This window comes from Lagopus leucura, unplaced genomic scaffold, assembly GCF_019238085.1.
Source record: "Lagopus leucura isolate 7727_CA_CO unplaced genomic scaffold, USGS_WTPT01 Super-Scaffold_100002, whole genome shotgun sequence".
In the NCBI taxonomy this organism is placed as follows: domain Eukaryota; kingdom Metazoa; phylum Chordata; class Aves; order Galliformes; family Phasianidae; genus Lagopus; species Lagopus leucura.
In genome coordinates, this window is record NW_024962263.1 from 57,891,235 (window position 1) to 57,917,053 (window position 25,819).

At 39.3% G+C, this 25,819-nt stretch overlaps 1 protein-coding gene across 1 annotated transcript; it reads right to left on the reverse strand.

The window, feature by feature from the left end:
- Window positions 1-1,738: 1,738 nt before the first annotated feature.
- Window positions 1,739-20,924, reverse strand: PPP1R42 (protein phosphatase 1 regulatory subunit 42). The gene is made up of 8 exons (XM_042869677.1): window positions 20,778-20,924; window positions 18,372-18,538; window positions 17,847-17,985; window positions 15,732-15,848; window positions 10,629-10,746; window positions 9,810-9,938; window positions 9,090-9,242; window positions 1,739-1,850 (listed from the first exon to the last, which is right to left on the reverse strand). Exons 1-8 carry the CDS (start codon window positions 20,904-20,906, stop codon window positions 1,846-1,848), a joined length of 957 nt encoding a protein of 318 aa, XP_042725611.1. The 5' UTR covers window positions 20,907-20,924; the 3' UTR covers window positions 1,739-1,845.
- Between the last annotated feature and the right edge of the window lie 4,895 nt (window positions 20,925-25,819).

Below are 25,819 nucleotides of genomic sequence, written 5' to 3' on the forward strand. Positions count from 1 at the left end.
CTGCTGGAGATTGTGGTATTTTTCCAGGTACGCTTTGCTCCCTTCTTGTCACATTACTCTCTGCTTTTACAGCTCCAGTTCAGTGTGAACACTTGTGGCACTTTGCTCCATTTTGTTCATTTTCACCCATTCTTATTTCTCTGATAAGAATTTAAAAAATGTGTTTGTCTGCTGATAAGGTACAGCATGAATATTAACACTACTGACTACAGTGCGGTGTGAGCTGCTGCTCTGGGGAACCTGTGAGAAACCCCACAGCCCATTCTGGACAGGGAACTGCTCATTCAGATCTTAAATATGTATATAAATAATAAACTAAAATCTTAAAGTGAAAGTTGAAAATACTCAGAACCTATGAAGACTGTCACACTCTGGTTGACTCACAGCAAAACCCACACGGAGAAGTACTAAACATCCTTTAAATGTTTTTAAATGGAGATGTGCAAGGGTGGGAAGGCATCCCAGATACACTGCGCTACAAAGGCCAGAGGGCAGCTTTGTAATGCCGTGCATCGAATCCAGCAGCTGGTCAGCGTTCAACATTCACCAAAATATTTACATTTGTCTTTGGAAATTGTCTTATTGAGAAGCAGCTTTTACAGTTCTGTCTTCCTTGACCTGAATATCATAGACAATGGCAGCAGAAAACAGAGGTATCATGCTGGGTCAATACTAATTCCAGTAATGGACTACTGGCAACAGTTACACATCAGAACTTTTTTCGTTGTTTCATTGTTTTCTGGGTTGTTTTTTTTTTTGTTGTTGTTCTGATGCTGAACTTCTCCAAAGCTTTAATGGAAGCAAGTGGCAGCTCCAGGCTGGGATACCACTCAATTACTACATTAGTTTTGGAAATCTGTTTCTTTACTACCATTGAAAAGTATCTTGTAACTCAGGGAAAATGCATACGAGAGTTAAGTTTATTTGAATTACATTTATCTAAAGACAACAAAACATAAATGACAACAAAATACACAAAACACTGAATGTAAAAAGACAGATTTTCTGATTCTGGGAAAATTCTTTCCTTATTTCATTGAGGGTCTCAAGCACAAGACATCCTACTGACATTCAGACAGAGAAACTCCATTAGGAAAGGTTTCATTCCAAGGGCAATTTGCAGTCCATACTTTCCTTATCTGTACATTTGGAGTTTTCCTGTATCTGAAGACTTGAGCACTCATCTAATTACTCAAACCAGAGCAAAGCAGCCAAATTCAAGTCCCAGCTACATAAAGCAGAAGCTGATGTCAAATTAACATGCAATATTCCCAACCCAAAAATTCATCAGTACAGATACCATCAATCTTGTTGAGCTTTTTTCTAACTATTCCACTTCATTTATCAGAAACTGAAAAAATCCTAATCATGGCAATAGCTTTTTAGGACTACGAATCTTCTCACACATCATGTGCTGATGGCTCTCTTCTTGCACTATGGGACTACTAGCACACCTCTGAGTAGCTGTTAAGAGTATCATACATGGAAATAACCTAAGACACTGGTTAAAGGAAACTTATTTGCTGAGGAAAGTTAAGAAGAAGACAACTAGTTAGCCCACTAAGTGCCGATATTTTCACATGCTTACAATACAGAACGTCGCTTCTAAATAAATCGGCAGTCACCTTACATTTGGAATGCTCTTGCAAGGCAGTGTTAAGTTCAACATACTTAATTTTGTCTGCTTTTTAGATTATAAAGACACAGATAACATATTCAAATAGATGTCAATAAATTTTCTTTTTTAGTTTTGAGAAGGAAAAAAATCCAATAATGGCCAACTGTGCATCCTGTAGCTTCTTTTAAAGTTCAGCTTGGCTCTGCCATTTTACTTCAGATTCCTCCTCAACCTGCATCAGAGAGATCAGAGAAGAGAGATCAGACCATTACGGCAGAAGCACACCAAAGCCACCATTGCTTCTGTCTCCATCAACGTGCCTCAGGACCATGCAGCATTTCTACAAAGTTTATAATCGGTGTTACCAAAAGCTGCAGGTGAAAAAGGAACAAAGTATGCTTGGTCCTGCCCTGTTGTGAGGATATCGACCTAATTCGATGATTTGGGATATGAAGGGGCCCTCAGCACAGAACTGACCAGCTTTTTCCATTTACACATTGAAATATTTGGTCAGCCATCAAGTTTGTATCAAATACTGTTAATTTTCAAGATCCACAAGAAATAAAACCTTAGTAATAGTCAAAGCAAATTCTCATCTAAATGAAATCAGATAAGACGAGATCACTTATTCCAAAATATTTTACTACAAATGATGTGTAACTGATTACATCCAACTTTACTAGACATGTTATCAGTGATTAATATGACACGGTAATATATTAACTCTCTAAGAAAGGAAGATCTTATTATTCCAAATCTCGTTTTTGAATTAAATTATTAGTTTGCTATGTGGGTCATTTCACTGCTGGCTCTGACTTTTCTTGGTTTCGATGCAGCAATTAATTCTGCTCAGAATGAAGGGAACAGAAGGATGTCAGTATTTCTGCAGTCTCTGGTTACAGTGTTACTTGAGATTGAGAGAGATTCAAATACATCTTTTTTTAGCACTGAACTTTTACAATCCTTCAAGGTCAGGTGACTAACAAAATAAAAACACTTTCTAGCGAAGTAGAATAAATTACTGATTACAGTCACCATATATTACATTTATTTTATTGGCCATAATTAGGTATTTTTGAAGTTTCATCAGTTTCTGATCCAAATTTACAATTCATGTGCATACAGTGATCCCTGCATTTACTCTAAGATCAGAGGAGCACCAGGAGGAGGTGTTCAATGCCTTACTTTGTTTCCCTGATAGTACTTCCAGCAGAACAACAACCTCCAAAATCACTGTGGGTTGCTCTGGAAGCATCAGGATCTTTATGGAAAGGCCTGGTCTCAGACCTCCCAGGTCTATGGTCCCTGTAATGATTTTTGGTGGGAAGAAGCACCAAGAACAGTAGATGATGATTGAGTTGGAACCACTCAGGCAAATCTGACACATCCAACTCTTTGTAGCTGGATGTGATGCAACCTGGAGTGCTGTGAGAGCCAGCCAATGCCAGATGGAGATGGCTCTCATGATTATTTAAAGGTGGAGGTGAGCCAGAAAGCAGCAAAAGCAAATGCCAGCACATTTTGGTGTTGTCTGCCCTCACCTCTGCCCATAGGAACAAATCTTCCTGAAAAGGAGTTTCAGGCATGTGAAGGATAAGAAAGTGATTGAAAACAGACAAATAGCAAGGGAAGTTCCAAGTGGGTGTGAGGGAAAGACAAAAATGGCAGCGAGGGCATTTGTGCAGCGCAATGGTCTGTGGCATTGCCATCCTTGAAAACTTTCAGAACTCCACAGCAATCCAATCTGACTTCAAAGGCTTTAAGTAGGCAGTTGTAACAGTAGCATAGAGATGGTTCTGTTTTTAAGCCCGCACTTCATGATTTCCACCCACAATCATAGATTCTTTCTTCTCTGAAAGAGTGGTCAGGCAGTGGAATGGGCTGCCCAGGGAGGTGGTGGAGTCACCGACCCTGGAGGTGTTCAAGGAACGTTTGGACATTGTGTTGAGGGCCATGGTTTAGTGAGAACTATTGGTGATGGGTGGATGGTTGGACTGGATGATCTTGTAGGTCTTCTCCAACCTGGTGATTCTGTGATTCCATGATTCAGGCAGTCGTGCCACTGGAACACTGGTGCTTAAATGGAGCTTGAAGGACTTCAGAAATTTTCAGGTTATAGTGAGAACAAAGGTAATATTTTACTTGCTGAAAACTTGCAGTCATTCATAATACGTAGGAATTCAACAGCCATTGCGACTTGTGTTCATGGAACTGTGCAACTTTAAGTTGACAAGGTTCGCGCTTTCACCAAGCAATTGAGGAACCCAGGGACAGGAGCACGCGCTGAAACGCCCCAGTCCCATTTATGCTCAGTGCTGGCTTACAAAGTGTCTGATAGGAGCTGTATCTGCTCAACTCTGTGACTTTTTGTTAGCTCACAATGGTTCTTAGAGATGTTTTTTTGAGCAACCTGGTCTAGAGGGAGGTGTCCCTGCCGATAGCAGGGGCTGAAATTAAATGATTTTAAAGGTCCCTTCCAACCCAAACCTTTCTATGACTCTATGACTCTATGAAGCCAAATGGTGAAGCAGTGTTTATATCACTGTAGTAAATGAGTGCATTGAAACTGGCTTCAGCTGGAGAGCTTCCAGAGTTACACTGCAGTTGTACAGAAGTTAGTAAAACACAGCACCAGTTATTTACATTGTTAATTGGATGCATGCTTCATGCAGAGAAGTGACTTGTATAATTTTGTACACTGCACAATAAAAATGTGCAGTGCTAAGGCAGCAGACTAAAAAGATGTTAAAGGGCTTTGAATGTTTATCACAACAGCAGGCTGTTCAAAGACTAACAACAGAGACCTAAAGATAGGAAGAATACTATGTAGTCTAAACCTGTTTCATTTATCTAATAACTTTTATAATGGAGATAAAACCTGTAACACCTGAAAAATAGATATGTAAACTTTAATTTTTGCATATTTCCCTACCCTATAGTACTTTACTCCACTTTAAAATCACTGAGCAGCCCTCTGTTAAAAATATTAGCATGTATCTCTGTTAAAAATATTATTAGTAAAATTCTCATGTACGTTACGTGGAAGGTTTCAAACAGGTCTGGGTTTCAGTGTTGCTGTGAGCATACAGCAGGTCTGCACATAACGGCCTCCAGACCCAGATAAGCCCTGCTAATTTCCTGACCTCTCTTGCCATTTGCACGTGCCATTTGGTCTTCTAAGGTCGGGGAGATAACACACATCTCCTGGAAGAGGAGGCACACTAGTGCAGGCACCTGTGCCCCTGCCCCCCTGCCAGCAGCATGCAGCTCCCAGTGAGAACATGCCTGTGAGGAATGTGCTCATCTGGACGTGGAGGGGGTACGTGTGGTCTGGCTGGCAAAGCTCATCAGGAGACACGCACCCTCATTCAGCTATTTGAAAAAGGGGTTGTTCTTTTCAAGGGTACAGTGTGTCCTTCAGCGTGTGTTCTATTACTGCATGAAGTGTTCCACACTGTATCTAAAGATCATTTCTCTTTCCCAGTTTTGGGCACAGACAGCTGCACAGAGAACTGGAATGGGGAGGAAAGAAAAGGTGTTTCCAAATCAGCAACCTCCAGGTAAATGGCAGAATTCATGGCCAAAAAGGAATGCCTTCTATCACTGCCTTTGTGACGTGGCAGTGTTAGGTATCGCAAATTTGGTGCATATGAAAGCTACTTTTTTGAATAACTACTACAGAAATTTAGTTTAGACAGAAGATCACAGCATTTGAGTATAATCTTACATTTGTATTGATATAGTTATCTTCTGCCTTCTAAAGAGATTATGAATTAGCACATGAAGAATCATTCAGCACCACATTTAGCAAAACTGTAAGCACAGATAAAGAAAATACCATGAAGGTTCGCAGCGCAGTGCCTTCAATTATGGTTCCTGAAAGCACTCCCACTCACCTTTGCAGGTATCAAATCTCCTCCAGAAAAAAGGCAAGCAGCCACTCAGTTGTCTGAATTGCCAATTGTAATCTTACAGGGACCATGGCAACCAGAAACTGCTCACACCTGATATCCAGCCCAATAGCTCTGCTTCAGCGATGCTATTTCAGAATTTCCTTTCTTCATCCTTATAGTTTAACTTATCTAGCATTCCACTGACTCCTCTCATATCCCACAACATGATTTTCACATCCCATCAAGAAAACTCCTTGTTTCTCTTCCTCAGCCTTCATAATTAATTGCCAACTGGTACTTTCTAGACCTCACTGAGATGTTTACATTTTTTCTTCCACACCCCCACCAAGGAAAGGCAGAGAGAGGGGATGTAGCTGCTGCAAAAGGCACTCCAGGCCGGTTGGAAAACACGATCTCAGCTCTGCCCCAGTGCTCCAGCTGGTATCGCCAAGTATTTTATGCACCTAAATCTGAGTAGGGTTGAAGTATTTGCAGGCAGTTCAGTGACTCAGTGCAGCTGGAGGATGCACAGCTAAAACTTCGCTTATTTGTATCTCACCTCTGTAGTTCCCATTTTTTTCTGAAGACAAGGCTGAGAGTATTCCTTATTTTTGAAGGTGCAGAAGAGTGCTGAAATTGATATCCAGTAAGAGAATGATATTTAAGGTTGTGTGGAGGTAATGCTCCTCTCCATCCCCCAAATAAGAGAACTATATTCTCTAACATGACATAAAAGCAAGATTCTAAGTTATCTTTTGGGTACACAACTAAACTGATGCGACTACAAGTTCCTTGAACTGCACAGGACTAACACGGTGGCCAGGAGATTTCTTACGGTTAGCTGACACAATCTAGAGTAGGAATTATCAGCCAACTGCATCATTTAAATACGCTGCCATATTTTCAAACACTGCACATACACTGGAGAAACAAAAGGTGACTTTCCCACCGAATTCTGAACTGCAAACCTATAACAATATTTACCTTAATGAGTAAGGAAATGTGGGCAGACACTGCTGGTTACAGTTTAAGTTTACAACATCAAAATTTCAACAACTTCCCTACTCAGGGAAAATTAATAACAGTGTTTCCCATTGGAAGGTATTGAGTATCTTTAATATGGTTATTTGTTTTCTTTTAATTAATTCCTGCCAATATCTCTAAATGTTCAAAACTAACTTTCAAAATCCAATATGAAGTTGCTATTGTTTTTGTATTATCAAAAAAGAAAGATTAATGACACATTTCAGTAATTGAGTAATAAGTGGCTTTCTTCATTGCTCAAGCTATATGTAATCCTCAGTGGATCTTAGATGTAGGTTAAAAAGGTATTTAATGCCTGTTTTTCAGTTGCCAAGGGTCAAAAATCACCTAGCTTGTATAAAGAAAGAGGAAACATCTGTTGGAATAATTTATTTGGCTAACACAGAGGGTAGGATTAAAATTCACTGATTTCTTTGGTCTGATACTGAATTTCAATTAAACAATGGAAGTAATTGTTCAGTTTGACAAAATTTCCTTTGCTTCACACTTGGGCACACTTGTGCATATCACTGATTACTGAATCTGACTAGGGAATACTCTGATTTGTGATTACTTCACGTCTGCCTGCACTCCAAGAAAGAATATTCCTGTATTTCAACTTGTTTTTCATCTTCCTAAACATTTTAAAGAATTCACAAACCATTTACTAATTCTCAAGACTCTTTGGTTTCAACAACATTCCAGCAGTAACAAGAATACGTTGTTAAGACGTATTGGAACATGGGCAATTACACATGGAATGGCATGTATGTAATTGCACATGTATGCAACCTCTGGCATCCAGGGGAAGAGTCCTACTTTCAAAGCTTGTTTGAAATATCAAATGTGTAATGCCTTACTTTCTTCACTATGATCTTTATGTGAATCCAATTAAAAACGTGTATGTACATGTGTATACTGTATATGTGTACATTAGGCTAACACATACAATATGTATATAATATATTTATGTATGGATATATTATGTCTGTATAAATTGTAATAGTTTACAAATGCAATCTTTGCCTTTCTAAAGTCAAAAGCAATTTCAGAAGGGCTAGGATTATACTCCAGCTTCCTAATACTGGCAGAACTTTTTCAAGCCAAGAAGCTCATCAGTTGAACAGCTTTTTAACATAACAGAGTAGAATCAGAATGTTTTGTTTAAAGGGAGACAGCAGAAATTCTTTCTGAAGAAAGTAAGTCGGAGGTACTGCACACGAACATTCCATTCTCCATTAGAACTAAAGGGCACGGTAAATGAAAGCTTAATTTTATTCAGCCTGGCTCAAAAGACAAAATACTAATAAAGATGAAATGCAGGCTGACAGAACACTGAGTTTTAAGCTTATTTCACAAAGGAATGTCTGCAGTTCTTATTTTTGAATTTCTCCATTGCTGTGTGCCTTCTGCATCAGGAAAAAAATATCAAGAATAGGTGCATTTGTGGGTTCAGTTTCTTCTTAGGACAGAATATATCCATTGCCATTTGAAGAGCAAACTACTACTTCAAAATTGATTTGTAATTCCTCTTCCCATTTAAGGGAAAAGTAGATATTTTTAATCAGAACAAATAATTGGAAGGAACAAAACCAAAGAAATGGGAAGCGATAAATTGTCAAGAATAAAATAGCGTTAAATGTTGCTCCATCAAAACTTCGAACCTACTAATAAATTCTGATCTGAATGTAAACTAAAATGCTACATTTAGTGCTTTAGTTACGAAAGAATAGCTATGTCAGTTAAATTTGTATGTTTTACATGAAGGATTGCTTAAACAATATTTTTGTTGTTGTTGTTGTCCAGTAGAGCTGATAAATAACAAAAGAGTTAAGTTACAAGTAATATTAAAAGACTGGAAGGAGTGGTGTTAGGTTCCAAATACTGAATAATCAGAAACACTTTTATCAGGTAACACTGGAAAAACTGAGGTCCCAAATTGCAAATCCCTGTTAGATTTTATTCCCACAGTCCTGTTAGAGCTGGCAAGGATGCCTTTGTGAATAGGGAATACATACACTGAATTCTAAATTGTTTAAGCTCATCCAATGTCTGAATGTCTGTGAGGCACACACATCAAATTTCCTTTCCTTATTACTTCATCAGTCTTCAGCCGATGCTACAGGAAAGCTAGTCGTGTATGTAATGCACTGAACACATCCATTACAAGTAAGCCATAGTAGTGAAAAGTTTCTCCTTCACATAATACTGCACGCAGAGTACCAGTGCTCACCAGCGCTGTTGACAGTAACTGCATTTCCAAGAATTAACATCTGTATTGTTTCACTTTTGTTTACAACGATGATCAGATTCTGAAGATCAACCAGTGACACCCGAGTACAGTTCTTACTGTTACCTCATCTGCTGATTTGTAACCAGAAACCAGAATCATTATCCTGACTTACAACAAATGAAGACAATAAACACAACACCATTTAAGAACTAAAACTGTTTGACATGCAATTCTACTTCATGTACTTGTTTTCCACTGGCTCAGCAAGAACTGTAAAAGCAGTCCCCAAAAGAACTGATAGGAAGATGGCTGAGGTACATACCTGAGTTTTCCTCTGATTTATGTTCTTCCACAGTTGCTGGCAGAGGATTCCTTCTGTCTTCATGCATCTCAGACAGAATTAAAATATTTGTTTTTTCTGTCAGAGATGGACTATAGTCAAAAGTGAGAATAGAATGAGGTGTTTCAAGGCCAGCTGCAGAAACCAAAGAAAAAAAAATTAATTCAGCATTCCAAGTCAAATGGTATCTATTTTAATATTTAATATAGTTAATTGTGAGCTTTGCATCTCAAAATGAATTGTTTTCTATGTCAGGAATTCAGTGTCTTTTCTTTTAAGGCTTTTTCCTTCAAGACTGATTTTTTTCTAAGTTTCAAACTTTTCCTTCTGCTAGTTGTGTATTTTGAAAAGGCCTTCACAGGGCTGGCGGTATAAACAGATAAAGTAAGTATACAAGTCTGGTGTGTTTCAGACATACTTACTGCAAAACACTCAACGCTTTCTTTTGTTACATACATGGGAAGCAATCATGGGTATTTACAAACATTCAGCACATACCAGCTACTCCTTCCCATGATTCTGGGAGGCTGCAGTGGGGAAATCAGAAACACCCGTGAGCTGGCTCTAAAATTAAATTTGATATTGGAAAAGTTCAATTTCAACTCCTGTGCCTTTGTCTTACTGCCACTGAAAGCCTCATCTCTAATATATTTACTGTGAGCTGCTATTACAGTGCAGTCATGAAGTGATTAGTTTGCTTACAAAAATGTAGATAGTCTGCATGTTCATTTGTCATTCTTCCTTTGCTTTTTTTCCTGACACCTCTGGAGGCTTTCCAATTCATTAGGAACACTCTTTCAATTTCTTTAATTTCTTTCCCATCAAGGTATTCTGCCAAAGAAAAGAGAAAATTTTCTATGATACCAGAAGAGTATTTGGTCTCTTCAAATCCTTTTTTTTTTCCCCTCTTTTTTAGTCTTTTGGTAAAAAATGATAATAAAAAATCCAACGATACATTCCAGCTTGATATTCATATTTTAATTAGATGCAGGAGTGAGTTGACATGTCTTAAATGGAAAAGGAAGCACCAATTCTTTTTATAATTTTCAAGGCATATATATTCAGTTAAAATTATGGTTTCATGATTAAGGACAAATGTTATACGCCAGAAATTCAAACTGGTGTGGTAGGAACTACTGTCACCAAAACACCTAAGCAACGCCCACAGGCTGACAGAGGATCAGGCTTAACTTATCTTTTAAAACCAGTTTTACGCCTGGAATGTGAACACAAAGAAGTCTTGCTGTCTTATAACAATCTTGCTAATCATCTGTCACTAAAACTAATGGTTACTGTTACTCGCAGCAGAAGCTATGTAACAATTGGTGCAGTTGTTAAAGGAGCAGTTTTAGCTACGTTGCTTGTACATGAAGTCAAAATGCATCATTTGACAGAACTATATAGGACAATAATTGGCTTTATAATAATTGCCATTCAAGAATGGTTAATGCGGCAGCTACTTTCTAAAACAGAAAGGGTTAAGAGCACGTTCTTTGATTGGCTGTTGCTTTTATTTTTTACCTAAAGTCGGTGACTGTACAACAATCCTGTCCCTGTACTTCGGTTTGTGGCAGATGGGGTTTCCTGTAAGATCCATGCTGCACAGCTTAGTCCATTTGTTTAATACAACCTCCAAATCCTACAATTAACACGAGAACAGAATACTGTGGTTATTTTCCCTTCCCCACTGTAGAACACGACAGCAATGAGATTTGTTCCGTCAGGCCCTAATCCTTCGCACAGAATTCAGTGAGATAATGCATGTACTTTGAGAACGTGCACCCTCAAAGTGGTGTACAGCATTCCATCAGAGATCACAGCTGCACAGCGAAAATGGTGCAGCAGTTGAAAAACTGTCTTTAAGGATACAGTGATGCCAGCTATGGAAAATGACCACTACAATTCCTACTCCAATCTCACCTATAAACTCCTACGGCAGAAGAATGACCAGATAAAAATGCACATGCATCAAGTAAACTGTGCACCCCCATGCTCTCAAAGAGCCCTCAGAATATCACAGAGTCTGAAGAGATTTTGAAAAATCTGTGAATAACTGTTTCACAGAGACCCTAAAAAAAGCTACAAGGCCTGGAAAGCACAGCAGATTCCCTCTCTATTTATACATACGTAAATTGTATTTTAAAGGGGGAAAAGTAATCCCCACCCTTCAATAACTGTGGGTGGTTGGTTATAATATTGGCCCCAATAGCGAAATTTTTGAAATACACCTTTCTCCATCTGGGTTTCTGCCTGGTTACCCAAGGGCAGTATGACCCAAAAAAACAACAACTTCTCTCTTTTAAACACAATAAATTCAAGGTAAAAAGATGCAAAGCTTAGCAGACTGCACCTTCCTACTCAAACACTCTCTGAAATCCCTTGTTTTTAGAATTCCACCTAACTGTCATTATCGATGTGCTTCCTTGTATGTCTATAAAGCTTAAGCAAGGATTTAAAACAAGGTGTATGAATGCAAGAGATTTTTTTTTACTGTTGTACAGTTGTATTAATTTGGGGAAGAAAAACCAAACCAAAACAAAAACCAACAACCCACAATGATTATGATTTGATAGATTCTAAACTGTGAAGTCCACAGAATTTTGTGCTGTGATGCCAACGATGGAATATCTAGCAATTAGAAATCTCTTACCTCCTTCAAACTTAGAAAATCACTCTGGGAATTCTGGATTTAAGTTAAGGTTATTAAAAAAGAAAAAAGGATTTAGCAAGTTTATTTATTTATTCTTACCTGAGCATTCAAGCATTGTTATTGAAATTTATAACGTGTTCTGGATTTCACTAGAGAGACTTTTTTCAGGTAATAGTTTTGAAACACAACATTGTCTACTACTGAAATAAAATGTATACAGTTTAACTTTGATGAATGCATACTGGGAGTCCTGTAGGTTTTTGTTAGCTGTTACTTACTTGATAAATGACCCAGAACATGCTTACTCCAGTGTGTGTTTATCTAAGAGCACACTAATCCTGTGCTGAAATATGATTACCCTTTCGATACGCTCTAGTTGTTCATTGCCTTCCTGTCTCTAATAAAGTGCTTTCACTTCCCAGCCTTTCAATAAGCTGTACTAAAGGGACCAGACACTCTTTTGGGCAGTCTCCGTTTGATAAATGATCATGTCATGCTATCACTTTGAGGTCTGCTACAAAATACTGACGAGCAAATTATATTCCATCTATGGGGGGAGCGGGGGAAGGGCAAGTGCCTTAGTAGGCAGCTGTAGTGCTGGCAGTAACATTCCTACCAATTAAAGATGGCCATTTAAGAATTGGTATTTGACCAGTTTGCTCCAGTTTTTATCGGAGATGTCGACTACAACCATTCTAACTGCGTCTACAGACAGCCATTTGTCACCGTTTTGACTACCTGTCATAATCAGTTGGAGAAAATCTATAATTTTTCTCTCGTTCCTGACTCAGTTCTGAAGTGAATGAATTCATCTTTTGTGATATCCTCTTGTCATAATCAATACTGGGCAGAGGTTGAATAAATTAAAGACTTACGTACGTGTACATACTGACTTATGTACGTGTTTCTAGCTGTACTTTTGCTGTCTAGCCAAACACTTCAGTCATAATCTCCCCAAATCTGAAGTCTGTTGTTTATACATGTATATACACATATGTGCACTCTGTGTCATCAGGACTTTTAAAATCAGAAATAGCTTTGAAAAAAATTCCCCTTAGTATTCTTACCAGAACATACAGCAACTTAGAAGACCTGGTGAGCCTAACTGAAGAAGCTCCATAGAACGAAATAGTAACAAATAATAGAAAGCAAAGAAAAGCCAATTCTATAAAAATCAGTGATACCGTGATATCTATAGATATCTGTGATATCTATAAAAAACAGTGATACTCACATAACATGCATTTTACATGCGGCAGGCTCAGTAAATTGTTTTCCATGTGCTGGGTAGAGTTACCTACTTTCTGTTCTGTCTACTGTTCTGACCACGTTACGTAAAATTCAGGCACGTGAAGTGAGGTCATATGCCTTATGCCTCTTAACTATGCTAACAATTCCCTGAATTAGCCAGAACATTACATGCATGAATTCACTAGCCCTAATTTTCTACTATGCTGAAATCAGCACGGCATCGTTGAAAATGCAGGGAATACAGGTTTATATCAAAATGTGACAAAAGCTGAGATAAATGTCTAAACATCAAGGATTGTACTAATCATAAAAAGTAAGCAAAGATTACGTGAGAAAGTTGCCTTTCGTGCATTTGTTACTTTTTCACAATTCCCTTTTTTTCACAGACCCCACTTCATTCCTGCTGTCATCTACCTCTGCTACACAGCTTACAGCTGTTGAGCAGACCTGCTAAGACCGGATGGCTTCTCCACAACTGTTCACTGGGTGAAGCAAAGCTGAGTACTGACTCTCTGTTGCTCTTCACTCACTGAGGCACCACCACAGTCTCTGACCAATGCAAAAAATTCCTGGATATGATCTTGCTGGCAGTGATGGGCTGGTAGGGATAGGAATATGGGATTTAGAGCTGGATATCCAGCTGTGTTACCCCGTTTGTTTGACACATTTAATACAGTAACTAGTTTTACAGGTCTGAAAGAATACAAATAGAAATACTCTACCTGTACCTTCAAAACTTGGACACTGCTTATACAACCAAGGACAGCCACCTTCAAAAATTACCAGAGCTTGATCTGAGTTTAAATGACAGCAGGAGCTGCAGGTAACTCAAATGCTACACCTGTGATTATATCACATGGAAATCTGTATGTCTAATTTACTGAGTGAGATATTAGTTCTTGTCTGCCCGATGAGAAAATCATGAGTTCTAATAATTAACTGAAAAATATACACATAGTTACTGAACAATGTATTGTTTTCATCCATTCATTCTGTCTCAGAAGACACTGTCTTTTTTCCTCTGACACGCTGAAATACCGCTTCTAAACCGGCATCCTCATCCTTAGTAACAACCAGCTGTTTGGCTAGGATGATTTTCTTTAAGATCATCACAACTGAAGGATTTTGTACTTAGAAGAAGGAAAGAAACAATGAAAAAAAATCACACACTAAGCTTTCTTTTGAAATGGATCCTTTTTGAGAGGAATCCTTTTAGAAAGACATACATACCCATTTAAAAAACCTCAGTGTTATTCTGATTCGGCCAACATATCCAATCTGGTTTTAATTATCTAGCCTAAGCCTATATGAATTGTACTTCTATGTGAATTCAATTACAATTACCAGCCAGAAGCATAGCTTGAAATACAAACCATTAATAATACTCTAGCTGAAAAAAAAGAAAAAAAGAAAGAATGCATTATTCAACATTTTTAATATTAAAATATATTTTAAACAAAGAGTCCAAATAAAGTATATTGACCCAGGTATTTGCTAGATACGTACAGGAATCTCCTCATCAGTAAACAGAACTGCCAAATTAAACATAAAAGGCATTATGTATTCTAAGAGTTAGTTGCCATACTTGTTCTAGTAATTACTGACCTATAGTAGTTCACTTTTTGTAAGAAAATAGAATGTATATGCAAACCAGTAACAAGACAGTTTATTTTAATCAAGGTATTTTCTTGATGAATTGGGTTATGATAGAAGCCAATTCATTTTAGTATTTATTAACTAAATAAGTCAAAAGAAAGCAAAACATGAATGCCTCACGTTTATATGAAATGAAAACAGTGTTTATCAGGAATCATTTATCAAGTTTGTTCTTTCATGCCTGTACCATCCAGTGATAGTGTTAGCAGTGTTAGCATACTGTTCATCGTAGATTTACTACTCAGTATTATTGAGCATGAAACTCAAATTATTTTTTGAACTTCTGTTTACTTTAAGAAGTAGAAAACATCATAACTCCCAAAATAATGAGAGGTGAAAAGGCCAGTGTTCCTGTTCCTTTCTGAGAGGCTGGAAGTTTTAAGTCCAGAACGTTCTGCTTAAACCATATCCACTACTGCAAAAGAGCAGAAATACTTTTGTTTCACTTGTTTTAGTTGTTACTGTGGGACTTAGAGCTCTTGCTTATGGAGACTTCTGTTTCCTTCACAGAAAGAGATTCAGCACATTCTTGTGTCAAATACTTCTTATGCTATGCCAACGACAGTCAAAAAGCCATTTTGATATTAGAATGGATAAAGGAACAGCTACATAATTTGATATCTAAGAGTTTACTTTTATTTACATTTCAATTGAGTTAAGGACTACAGTATAATAAATAGCTGCGAGTTAATTACAAAACACTGGCCATGTGCTCCGCAAATTAAACTACTAATAGTCACTCAGATGGCCAACACGTACATGCGTTCTCTACATTTTATACATGTTATATTATAAATTCTGTGCATGTTGGATCTATCCGGTTGATAGATGCATGCACAGCTGTGTCTTCACATAGGATTAAAGGACATTTGGACATCCGAGATGAATGGCTTTCCATTTTTAACCTCAACAAGATTTCTGAATAAGAAAAGCTGGCTTGGAAAGTCAGAGGTTCAGAAGCTGTAGAAGTGTTTTTTACTTCTTTACTTGTTTATTTTGTGATAAAGATGAGTGTAACTTCTTTTAAAATCATCCTTACTAAGTTGAAAAAATATTGATTTTAATACCTTCATATGTTGAAGTTGATTGTCAGCTGCTCTAAGATGGGAAAGATTTTCCAGAACTGCCAGTTCTTCCAATTCATCAATGTTGTTATTGCTAATATTCAACACAGACAAAGATTTCTGGAGGAAAGAAAATGTAGAAATTGATTTTTTTCATGCTATGCATGACTTGGTTGTAAATTCTTGATGGAAAGTGTCTTAAAGAACAAGTGTGAAGCACAAACATACATGCAAACACTTCACACCTCACACACTGTTTTCTCTTGGCTTTGCACCCTGTTCTGAAGTGCTGGCTTTGAAGTTAATCCAAAATAAGATTATTTCTCAATTATTTCAGGAATTCTTAGCAAATACAGATGTATTTTTTTTCCAAACAATATAGATATATATATATTTTTTTTCCCAGATGCTTTATGGAATTCTGCAAGTTCACCAGCTCTACCTCAGATGTAGATAACAGACAGAGAAATTGACTTCTCTAAGGTTACATCTGAACCATACAGAGCTGAAATCCACATCTGATACCCACGCTCCCATTTAACAGCTCAACTATCTGGTTTCTCATTTTGGCTTAATCCTGCCAGCTTCTCTGTGCACGTATCTCTGGTTTGCCCCTTTGGAACAGCAGTCACATGATGCACTTTGCCTTTTCTAACAGGTAATAGTTGCAGAGATCTTTACATTCTAGATAAGAAGCAAATGTAGTTCAGGTATTTATCTCAGGAAATACTTAATGTGGTGTCACATAAAAGCAAGGAGAAGGTGATATGTCTACAAGATGGAAACGAGTCCCTAATGCAGTCAGCTTAGAGTCGTACCAGATATGGTGCTTACCACTGGTTAGAAAATGTCCATTTGTTTCAGCACTAAAGATCATGAAACTTAGCCTCCTTTTCAAATCTGAGCTACCAACAAGACCTGTGTTACAGACAGCAATTGCCAGTATCCTCTTGATACACACAGTGTAACAGGCTCCTCAGACAAATGATACAGCATACTGTCATCAGCAAAACATGTGCTTGGAGTGCACCAAGAGCTACACGGCCCCATGTTTTGGCTCTTTTGTCTGACGTCATTAAGAGCCCCAAAAGGGAGAAGATGAGATAAGAAGACATCTTGTAAAAAGGGACAACATACTTACTGATTGAAGAGTATAAATAGAATGTTTTACAGGTAGCTTCCAAAAAGGTATAACGTGATCAAAGGTGAAAAGTCTGGAAAGAAAACCAAACCAAACCAACCTGCAGAAAACTTAAATATTAGCTAGGAAGAACAATTTGCTAGCGAGTCTTTGCAGGGTGCTGCAAAACACTGGAATAGATGAGCTATCATGCTGGGAAAATTGAGGCTGTATCATCCTCCTCTACTTTCATCATCTCTCCAATGCAGAGGGAAAAAAATAAAAGTGCTGTCACAGTAATGGCCCATTTATTTTAAAGAAAAATAGTAATACATGTCTTGGATTACAACATCTCGAACCAGCAAGAATTAGAGCTAGGTGAAATGTTTGTGATATACACGTGAAAAGAATTCACTTGTCAGTGAATGTTCTTTGTTCATCTTCACAAAACAGATCATAAATCCCTGACTGCATCAGGAGATACAGCAAGTGAATTTTACTGCAGTACAAAACTACAAACACTAGTAATTGAAGTGTACTTTAAAACAAACAAACAAACAAAAAAACCTATTTCAACAATAAATTTGATGTTTACTGAGCAACTAGCATCTCAAACAAACATTTCAAAAGCTGACTTCCTGGAATTTTTATATACCACAGCATAGAAGAATGGCATGGCCAGAATGGAATGCTTCAGATTGCCTCTCAGTATTGCCATCAAGGAGCTGTTTTCCCCTGCTGTTGGCCATTGCAATATCTGGAGAAGTACAAGAGGCAGTAAATAAATTAATGTGATAATCAAATCAGGGAAATAAAAACAAAATAATTGTTTACTCCTTGCTTGTATGACAACAGAGATGGGAATCCCTCGGTAGAATTTGTCAGTCTGCCACCAGTTCTCAGAAAAAGCACACACAACAATTGAGTCCTTCTAATCATTCACACTAAAAATACTGACCTATTGATTAACAGCCCATTGAAAATCTCCATGTACTTACTGCCAAGGACCTGAGGGATCTGGGATCAAAGAGAAGCTTTTCGCCAAGAGGGAGGTGTTGACTTTCAATATGTAGCTCCCTTATTTCTTTTAACTGATCCAGACCCTCTACTACAGCGATGGAGTTGCCCCCCAGGTACCTGAAGAATAAAATACAAAGTTGGTTTTACATCCTGTGAAAGTGAAAGTGAACACAAGACATCAAAATACTATTTAAAAAAAAAAAGGTGTTATTGTGTAATGGTTGGAAATTATAATAGAAAAAGTAAGGTAGCGTGCCAGTAGGACACACAGCTAATGGATTCCTTAGAAACTTTATGTTTAAACGAAAAAAAAGAAATACATGTTAAGATGTCATTACTTTACTCATCATAGAACACTTCATTGAAAAATCATATGCAATTCTTTTTAGTTCAAAAGCCAAACTTAACTATTGAAGAGACCTTAATGGCAGCATCTTTTTTTCATTTCTTAGTGTAACAACTATTCTTTCACCAGTAAAATAAATTCACCGTTTTCAACTTACAGTTTTTCGAGGTTTTTCAGTGATGAGAGATTTTCTATGCATGAAATGCAGTTGTTCTGCAGGTAAAGGTGTGTTAAATGTGAAGCAAAGCCCAGGTTCTGGATTTGACTGATTTGGTTATCGTATAAATACAAAACTCTAAGGTTTCTGCACAACGAGATGTCACCCTGTAAGAAACAACAGCAAATTGATGCCTTACTGCTTTTATTCACTGCCTGTTTCTGGAAGCTGTTGATTGTTTTTACATTTAAATTTATTATTACACTTTTAACTATATTTTTTTTCCCAGAAAAAAATAAATTGGAGTCAATAACAATCTCCAACATAGATTTATGACAGCAATAGATGGTTACTGGTCTGCTGTCTAGAAGTTGAGGATTACATCCATCAGCAGCAGATAGATCAGATCCTGTGTGACTTTATTCCCTTCCCTGCCTTCATCAGAAAGATTTCAGAAAAGCACAATTGTTAGTGAGTTGTCTCCACCAAACCTCAGAGATGTAATACAAAACAGTTCTTGGCAAAGGAAGAACGATTTCTACAAAAACTGTGTATTTGGATGTACTTCTTTTGTGACAGTTCCACTCAAATGTCAAGTTTCTTTCTACTCCTCTCAAGGAGTAACGTAGCTGCTACAGAATATAGCACGTTTTTTGTGAGGTTCTCCAAAACTTCTCTGTGGCATCTGATGAACCAATCCCAAGCAAATGGACTGATGGAATTAACAACTCACTGAGGCCATTCCAAGGAGTGAGATGAATGAAAAAACCTATTTGCTTGCCTGGCTCTGTTCATATGGTACAAGGTACTTCAGACCTCTTAGCTGAAACCACGCTTTTGTTTTTAAAACAGAAATCCATTACACACAACAATTCAGTTATTCAGGGTTCAGCCATTTCAAAATGTGCTCAGTATCTTCAGGGGATTCAAATTAACTCGGGACTTAGGAAACCGGTATAAATTTCATACCATTGAGCTCAAAGGGGGGAGGGACTGGGTTAAGTGTGCGGGTTTCGTTTTTGAAAATGGAAAGGTCATGGATTATTTCTTAAATGAATAAGCTCCAGGGAGCAATTAAAAAAAAAAAAATATGTAGATTTTAACCTGCCTAATTTGAAAAAGCCACTACAGCAGTCCAGATCTGTTAACCTCACTTGGCTCACATCCTGTTCCTGAACTCTCCTTTCCTTTCTCAGACTTCCTCTGAAATCTAAGGACTAAACCACAGATACACGGAAAATATTATGCTGAAAGTTAACAACCCTTCTTGAAATTCCCAAGAATGGAAAAAATATGGCATTAGAAGGAATGAAATGAACATTGCACTTAATTGGATGTAATATCGTTACAACTTCCTTAAAAAAAAGAAAAAATCTGATTTCCTTATCTCTCCCTCTGTTTCACACTTCATATTTTTGACAAGCATAACCATCAATACATACAAATCTTTAAAGCAAAACCCAAACTTTTGCTGAAAACCTTTTTTTTGGCTTGGATCTAAAGTGCCCAGAACTAATATAGCTGGATGTCAGCATTAGAGCACTGCCATCAGAGTCCTGCACCTAGTGATTCCATGGCAAAGACCTGGCTGCAGTCTATAAGAAAGCATCATGTCTAAATGATTAAATTTAAATATTACATTCATGTAAGCAGCTGAAGAAGTGGATTCATCATTTCTATTCTGGTGACTTCCTAAGAGGTCCTTTGCAATATAGCAACCGTATGAGATAATAAAAGCAGCAAATTGTGGTTTGTTGGTGTTTCTTTTGTTTTGTTTTGTTTTGGTTGGTTGGTTTTTTTTTTGTAAGCTGCAGATTTGTGTAACACTGCAATACTGAAAATGCTGAAATATTGAAAAGATATTTCACTATCACACTTCAATTCACCACTCTTCCTTGTATATTACATGGATTTTCTTTAATGGCAAAAATGAGTAAATGTACTGACAATGCCTTTCTTGTCAGCCACACTGATGTATGTATTTCTGCAGTTTCACATGGGTAAGGCAGTTGAACACAACTTTTGGTACAGAAAGAAAATTGTGTCCGTTTGATACAGAGGGACCCGGCAGACTGTTGGAGGCACTTCCTCTGCTGTTTTCTATGAAAAGTTCGCTTACATATTTCAAACGCATTTGAAAACCTTCAGTATACCAGCAGGTAAAAGCAATTTTCCACAGAAGAGCAGCACCTTAAGCAGTGAATGCTGAAGCATGTTTCCTAACTGACACATTTTTAAGGCTTAAGCTTCAGATACAAAGTTTGGATATTAAGGAGTAACGTAGCTGCTACAGAATATAACCTTTGCTTTGCTTGATGGTCTCCACAGTGATAAACAAGTCATCAGAACAGTAACAACGGATCATCTACCGCCGGGTTAAAAGGAAGGAAGAGGAACAGATCTTACGATTGCATCTAGGTTTCTATCTGATAGATTCAGATGAGTTATTTTTCGCAGGTGCCGTCCCAAGTCCTCCTCCCTGCGGTTCCTGTGGCCGAGGCACCTGGCGACGAGGTCAGTGGTCAGCCGCACCATGGCTGCGCTGCAGGCCGAGCCGCGCTTCCTCTCGGACTGATGTGCACACGGGACAGAGAGCCTGAACGTGCCTGCAAAACAAAGAGCGAAGGGTCATGCTGCTGGCAGCCCGAACCTTGAACACAGCTGGTGTGTGTATTCCAGACGTGCTGCTTCCCCACGGGAACCGGGGCACCCGAGCAGCGCTGCTTTGTGGGGAGCTGGCAGAAAGTGACAATGAAGGCCGCAGAAGCAGCTAACTCCCTTGCTTGCTGTTTCAGCTTTTTATTTTTGTTTTAATGAAAGGAGGACAAGATGGAAAGCAAGAAGGACGCTATTTCTTTTCACTGCGACCCCATACTTCTTTCTTGACGGTTTTACACGACAACCCTCCCAGAGCAAGCAGTACGGCGGCGGGACGAGCCGGGCTGCCGGCAGCGCCGGGTGCGGGACCGCTCGGCTCCGGCTCCCAAGTCGCCGCGTGACACCGAGCTCCGCACGGCTCAGTGACCTTCGCGTCCCGTGCGACGGTTGCTTGTACGGCCCCGCCTGCAGCACAGCAGGGCCGGGGCAGGCAGAAAGGGGCAGGGTCCGCTCCCGAGAGGAATCCCGGCCCCGCTCCCCCCTCACCTCCCGGCCCGGCGGCCACTGAGGCAGCGCTCCAGCCGCCACCGCCGGCGGTTGCCACGGCAACCAAACGCCAACAGCGCGAGGGCGGGGATCGCTCCCGCCGCGCCCAACCCGCGCTGGGAGCAGAGCGGAGGCGGGAACGGCGCCGCGGCTGCCTTAGCGCAGCGGGGTGACGGGGCGGGTGGGAGCGGGCTTCATCGGCCTCGGTCTGAGCCGCGGCGTGACTCCTCGCAAGTCGGGACGAACTGGGGCTGCGGGCTGCTGGTTTCAAGCCCGCAGCGTCCCTGGGGTAGAAGGCTGCCGGGCCAGGGGTGCCTCCCGCCTCCTGCCTCCTCCGAGCGCGGCCAGCCGTGCGGCGCACCTCAGAGCCCTCAGAAGAGACCGTCACAACCGGAGGCTCTCGCGGGAAAAGCTTTGAAGCTTGTTAAAATAAATGGGTGGTGAACAGGACCGCTGTCAGTGCCTCGTCGGTGTAGCGGTAACGCCGTGTGCCCTGGAACCCGTCACTTGCCTCCTCAATTAATCAATGAGAGTCTGATCACAAGAAATACCTCAGGAAGCAAGCTTTGAGCCAAAAAAAAAAAGGATTCTTACACCCCCGTCTTGTGGTGTGCCTGCAATGCCAAGTCCTGGTGACGGCAAAGCTACAGCTTGTACGTTTTATCAGGCTTTCTTAGTGCCTTTTTAAATGAATGAGTTAATTGCTGATGGGAAGGGGGCTGTGCTGCCATCCACAGCGACCTCAGCAGCAGCCTCATGAAGTCTAAGTCATGCCCTGGGGAGGAGCAGTCCCAGGAAAGGCGGGGCAAAGCTCTTCTCTGCTGTGCAGGCGATGGAGCAGTGGCACAGGGCTGGCTGTGAAGCCATCTGGATGTGGTCCTGGACACCCTGCTTGAGCCAGTGACCTCCAGAGACCCCTTCCAACCCCAACCAGTCTGTGATTCTGAGAATTAAGCATATGGGTAGAATCATAGAATCCTTAGGGTAGGAATGGCCTAGATGGCCTCTGAAGGCCTCTGAAGGACATCTAGTCCAACTCCCCTGCAATGAACAGGGACACCACAGCCAGATCAGCTTACCCAGGGCCTGATCCACCCTCACCTTGTAAGTCTCCAGGGATGGGGCATCAACCGTATCACTGGGTGACCTGATCCAGTGCCTCATCGCCCTCACTATAAAAGACTTTTTCCTTGTATCTAGCCTAAATCTACCCTCCCTAAGCTTGAAGCCATTTCCCCCTGTTCTACTGACACAGATCCTTATGAAGAATCCATCCCCTTCTTTCCTGAAGCCCCCATTTAGGTACTGAAAAGCTGCTATCAAGTCACCTCTCAGCCTTTTCCAGGCTGAAGAGTCCTAGATCTCCGAGCCTGTCCTCATAGGAGAGGTGTTCCATCCCTTGGATCATTTCTGTGGCTCTCCTCTGGACGTGCTCCAACAGCTCCACGTCTCTTCTGTACTGAGGACTCTACATGTGGACATTTGAGTAACATCACATCATCGTAACTCAGTGTAAGTCAATAAAACATATGTGTGCTATGTGCTTGCTATGCATCAGTTGAAGTCAGTGGCAAAATACACTGATTCCAATGAAACCAAGATTAGGATTTTTATTTCTGACAGGAAAAATGACAATGTTGTAAAGAGCAGTCGTGTTCTGCTTTGACTTTTGTTAGAAATGCATACAAGGTATAAAGAGTCCCCTTCTTCCAACCTGGAATTTCCTATATTCTTTTGAAGATACAGATCATAAGATGTCCTTATTTCAGCAATGGAATCCAAACTGTGCGTACCCTCAAGCTGCTTGTTCTAAGAAAAGTTTCTGTCCAAAAGAAGTATTTTAGTATTACAAAAGTTAATTTTGGACTTAGTCTGTTCTCCCTCACAGCTGTAGATTCTGCAGGTGTCCAGGGCTGTCTGTTGGTAATTTGATTTAAAGGCAGAAAAAATCTAGGAGAAGTTTCAGAGAGAGTATTTATTCATTAAGATTTGAAATAGGATTCTCATCTAGTGGCACAGAGCATTAAACAATCGTCTGTGTACTCTCCAGTGTGGCAGTAATTTGGCTGAGTACAAATAGTCCTTGTCTTCAAATCTGCTTTTGGAAATACCTGTATAAAAACACTGGTGGCTATATTTCTTACAATTCTAGATTGGAACACTGAACACACATTTATTTCTACGGACATAAAACACCTTAAGAGTCTCCTTTGTGTAAACGCTAGTGTGCATTCTGCATAGTGCTATTTCTGTGTGCATGAATTACACGTGGGGGTGTGTCATACAACGACTGAGACAAATGATCTTAGAAAATATTTAATACTTCTAACTGTAAAATATTACATTCAAGCCTAACTATTTCTGATAAACTTTTTCAGAGTCAGGTTTTAAACCTTTATTCAGTAAAGGGTAAACCTTCTCCCGAGCACCTTACCTTCCTCCTTTATAGTTAGAGCTACGTGAAATGCAATTGACACAACTGCTTCAGTATTGCTGTTTTAATGCATAAAATATCTGAAATAATTAATTCTTTCCACCGAATTTAAACATACATTTTGCATTTTATATATTCGGGGTAGCAAATATAAGGTTCACAAAAACGTAAGCTTTCATTACAATGATTTTAATAGGAGAGTGCTGTACTGAAATGACTTTGAAAAACAAAGCTATCATCTGTTCAGTCTGACATTTTTTCAGCCCAGTTTCTTAAGGAAATGGTACTTACATGTCCTTGTTGTGTCTGCCTGTATACACAGCCTGTTAACCCAGAATCTGGTAGCCAGACGGGCAGCAGGAGCAGTGCAGAGGGCGTTACAGATGTGGAGAAAGACCTCCAGGTATGAACAACTACTTAGTTACAGTCAACAGGCAGTAAAATGCTACAGATAAGGCATCATTATTTTTGCTGCTCACAAATAATAATTCTGGTAAATACATAGTTTTCTCAGTAATAAAGTTTTGTCTGCATGTCCAATTCTGAAATAGGTGTATTTGGGTATAACTCCACACATTCGTATTTCTTTTCTGGAAGTGTTTCAGTTGAGACACCTACCTGGAATAATTAGATAAAGCCATAACCTTGTGTACAGTGTTTCATGTTCTTGGACTCGTTCTGTTCCATGACAACTACTTGATAACACCTCAATTCTTGATTTTGTTTAAGCAGGATCACTTGCATGGATTCTTGCAGAGATTGTGCATTCAAAGCTAAGGCCATTTTTCCTCCCTGTGCTGGCCATGTTTGGGCAGCACTGTATTGGAGTTTTTTCCCTGCAGTGCATTCTGCTAAGCATCCTTCCAGTGAGGGTTACACGATCTTCACCAGATAATTTTCACTGCTTGGCTTTATTCCTTTTTCTGTACAATTTCTGTTTGCAATTTGATTAATACTTTTGCTGATATTGACTGCTGATGTCAGTAGAACTGTGTGAGCCCAAGCAAAACCTAAGCTCTGACAGGAAATCCCTGAAGTAACTAAATGAAATAGGTAACAGCCTTGCTGAAGTTTCCAAAATGATTTCTGCAATTAAAACAGGTACAACACCAGACAAAGCCACAAGACCAATATAGATAATTGTTACTACACAACTTTAAGATCTATTATTACTACAAAACTATTACCATCATTATTGGTAGTTGAAGGCTTTTTTGACCTTGACCTACAAAGTTCTTGCCTGTAAGACTGAGCACAAATTTAAAAATATTTTCCCCAATGACTCAAGAAGAATCCATCTATGTAGTATCTGTATAGGGAGACAAGAAGTGAAATATCCTCTGTGCACTTCCCTGCATTAAAATCTATTGCAGCCTGAAAGTAAAAGTGAAGCTATTAGAAAACTATATGCTTGCTGTAAATGTCTTTATGGTGTTTATAATAGGTCTTCAGTAACATTGCATTTTACCTCCAAAACAGACAACAATGTTGATTCAGTCTCCAAAGATGAGTGAAAGTAAAAACTCAGAACATACTTTTACAGATTTCACCATGGAGAGAATAGCCATTAATCATGCTGCCACTTATCACCAGACAGAGCTGTAGAAGACAACAGCTTTCCATATAGTGTTGTGAAGTTAGATACATGAACCAGAATGTAGAAGTTACATGCTGCTAATACTCAGCATTCAGAAGGTGTATTGGTCTCAGCATTATTTTGTCAAACACTGTGTGCAGAGTGAATGTGAGTATTCATGCAGTCACTCCATGTTCTTAAATAGATTTAAGTTTTATTTACCCTTTGCTCATGCCTGGCTTTTACACAAGTATTTGTTAAACCATCTTAATCACTTCAGAATTGTACCTAGTT

Bases quoted from the DNA above. Each gene is read 5' to 3' on its own strand.
- PPP1R42 (XM_042869677.1), bottom strand. From the start codon at position 20,906: ATGGTGCGGCTGACCACTGACCTCGTCGCCAGGTGCCTCGGCCACAGG. The intron at 15,849-17,846 runs GTAAGTACATGG...TCTTTCCTCCAG, and splicing joins GATCCCTCAGGTCCTTGGCA to AAATCTTTGTCTGTGTTGAA. The intron at 9,939-10,628 runs GTAAAAAATAAA...TTTCTTTGGCAG, and splicing joins TGTACAGTCACCGACTTTAG to AATACCTTGATGGGAAAGAA.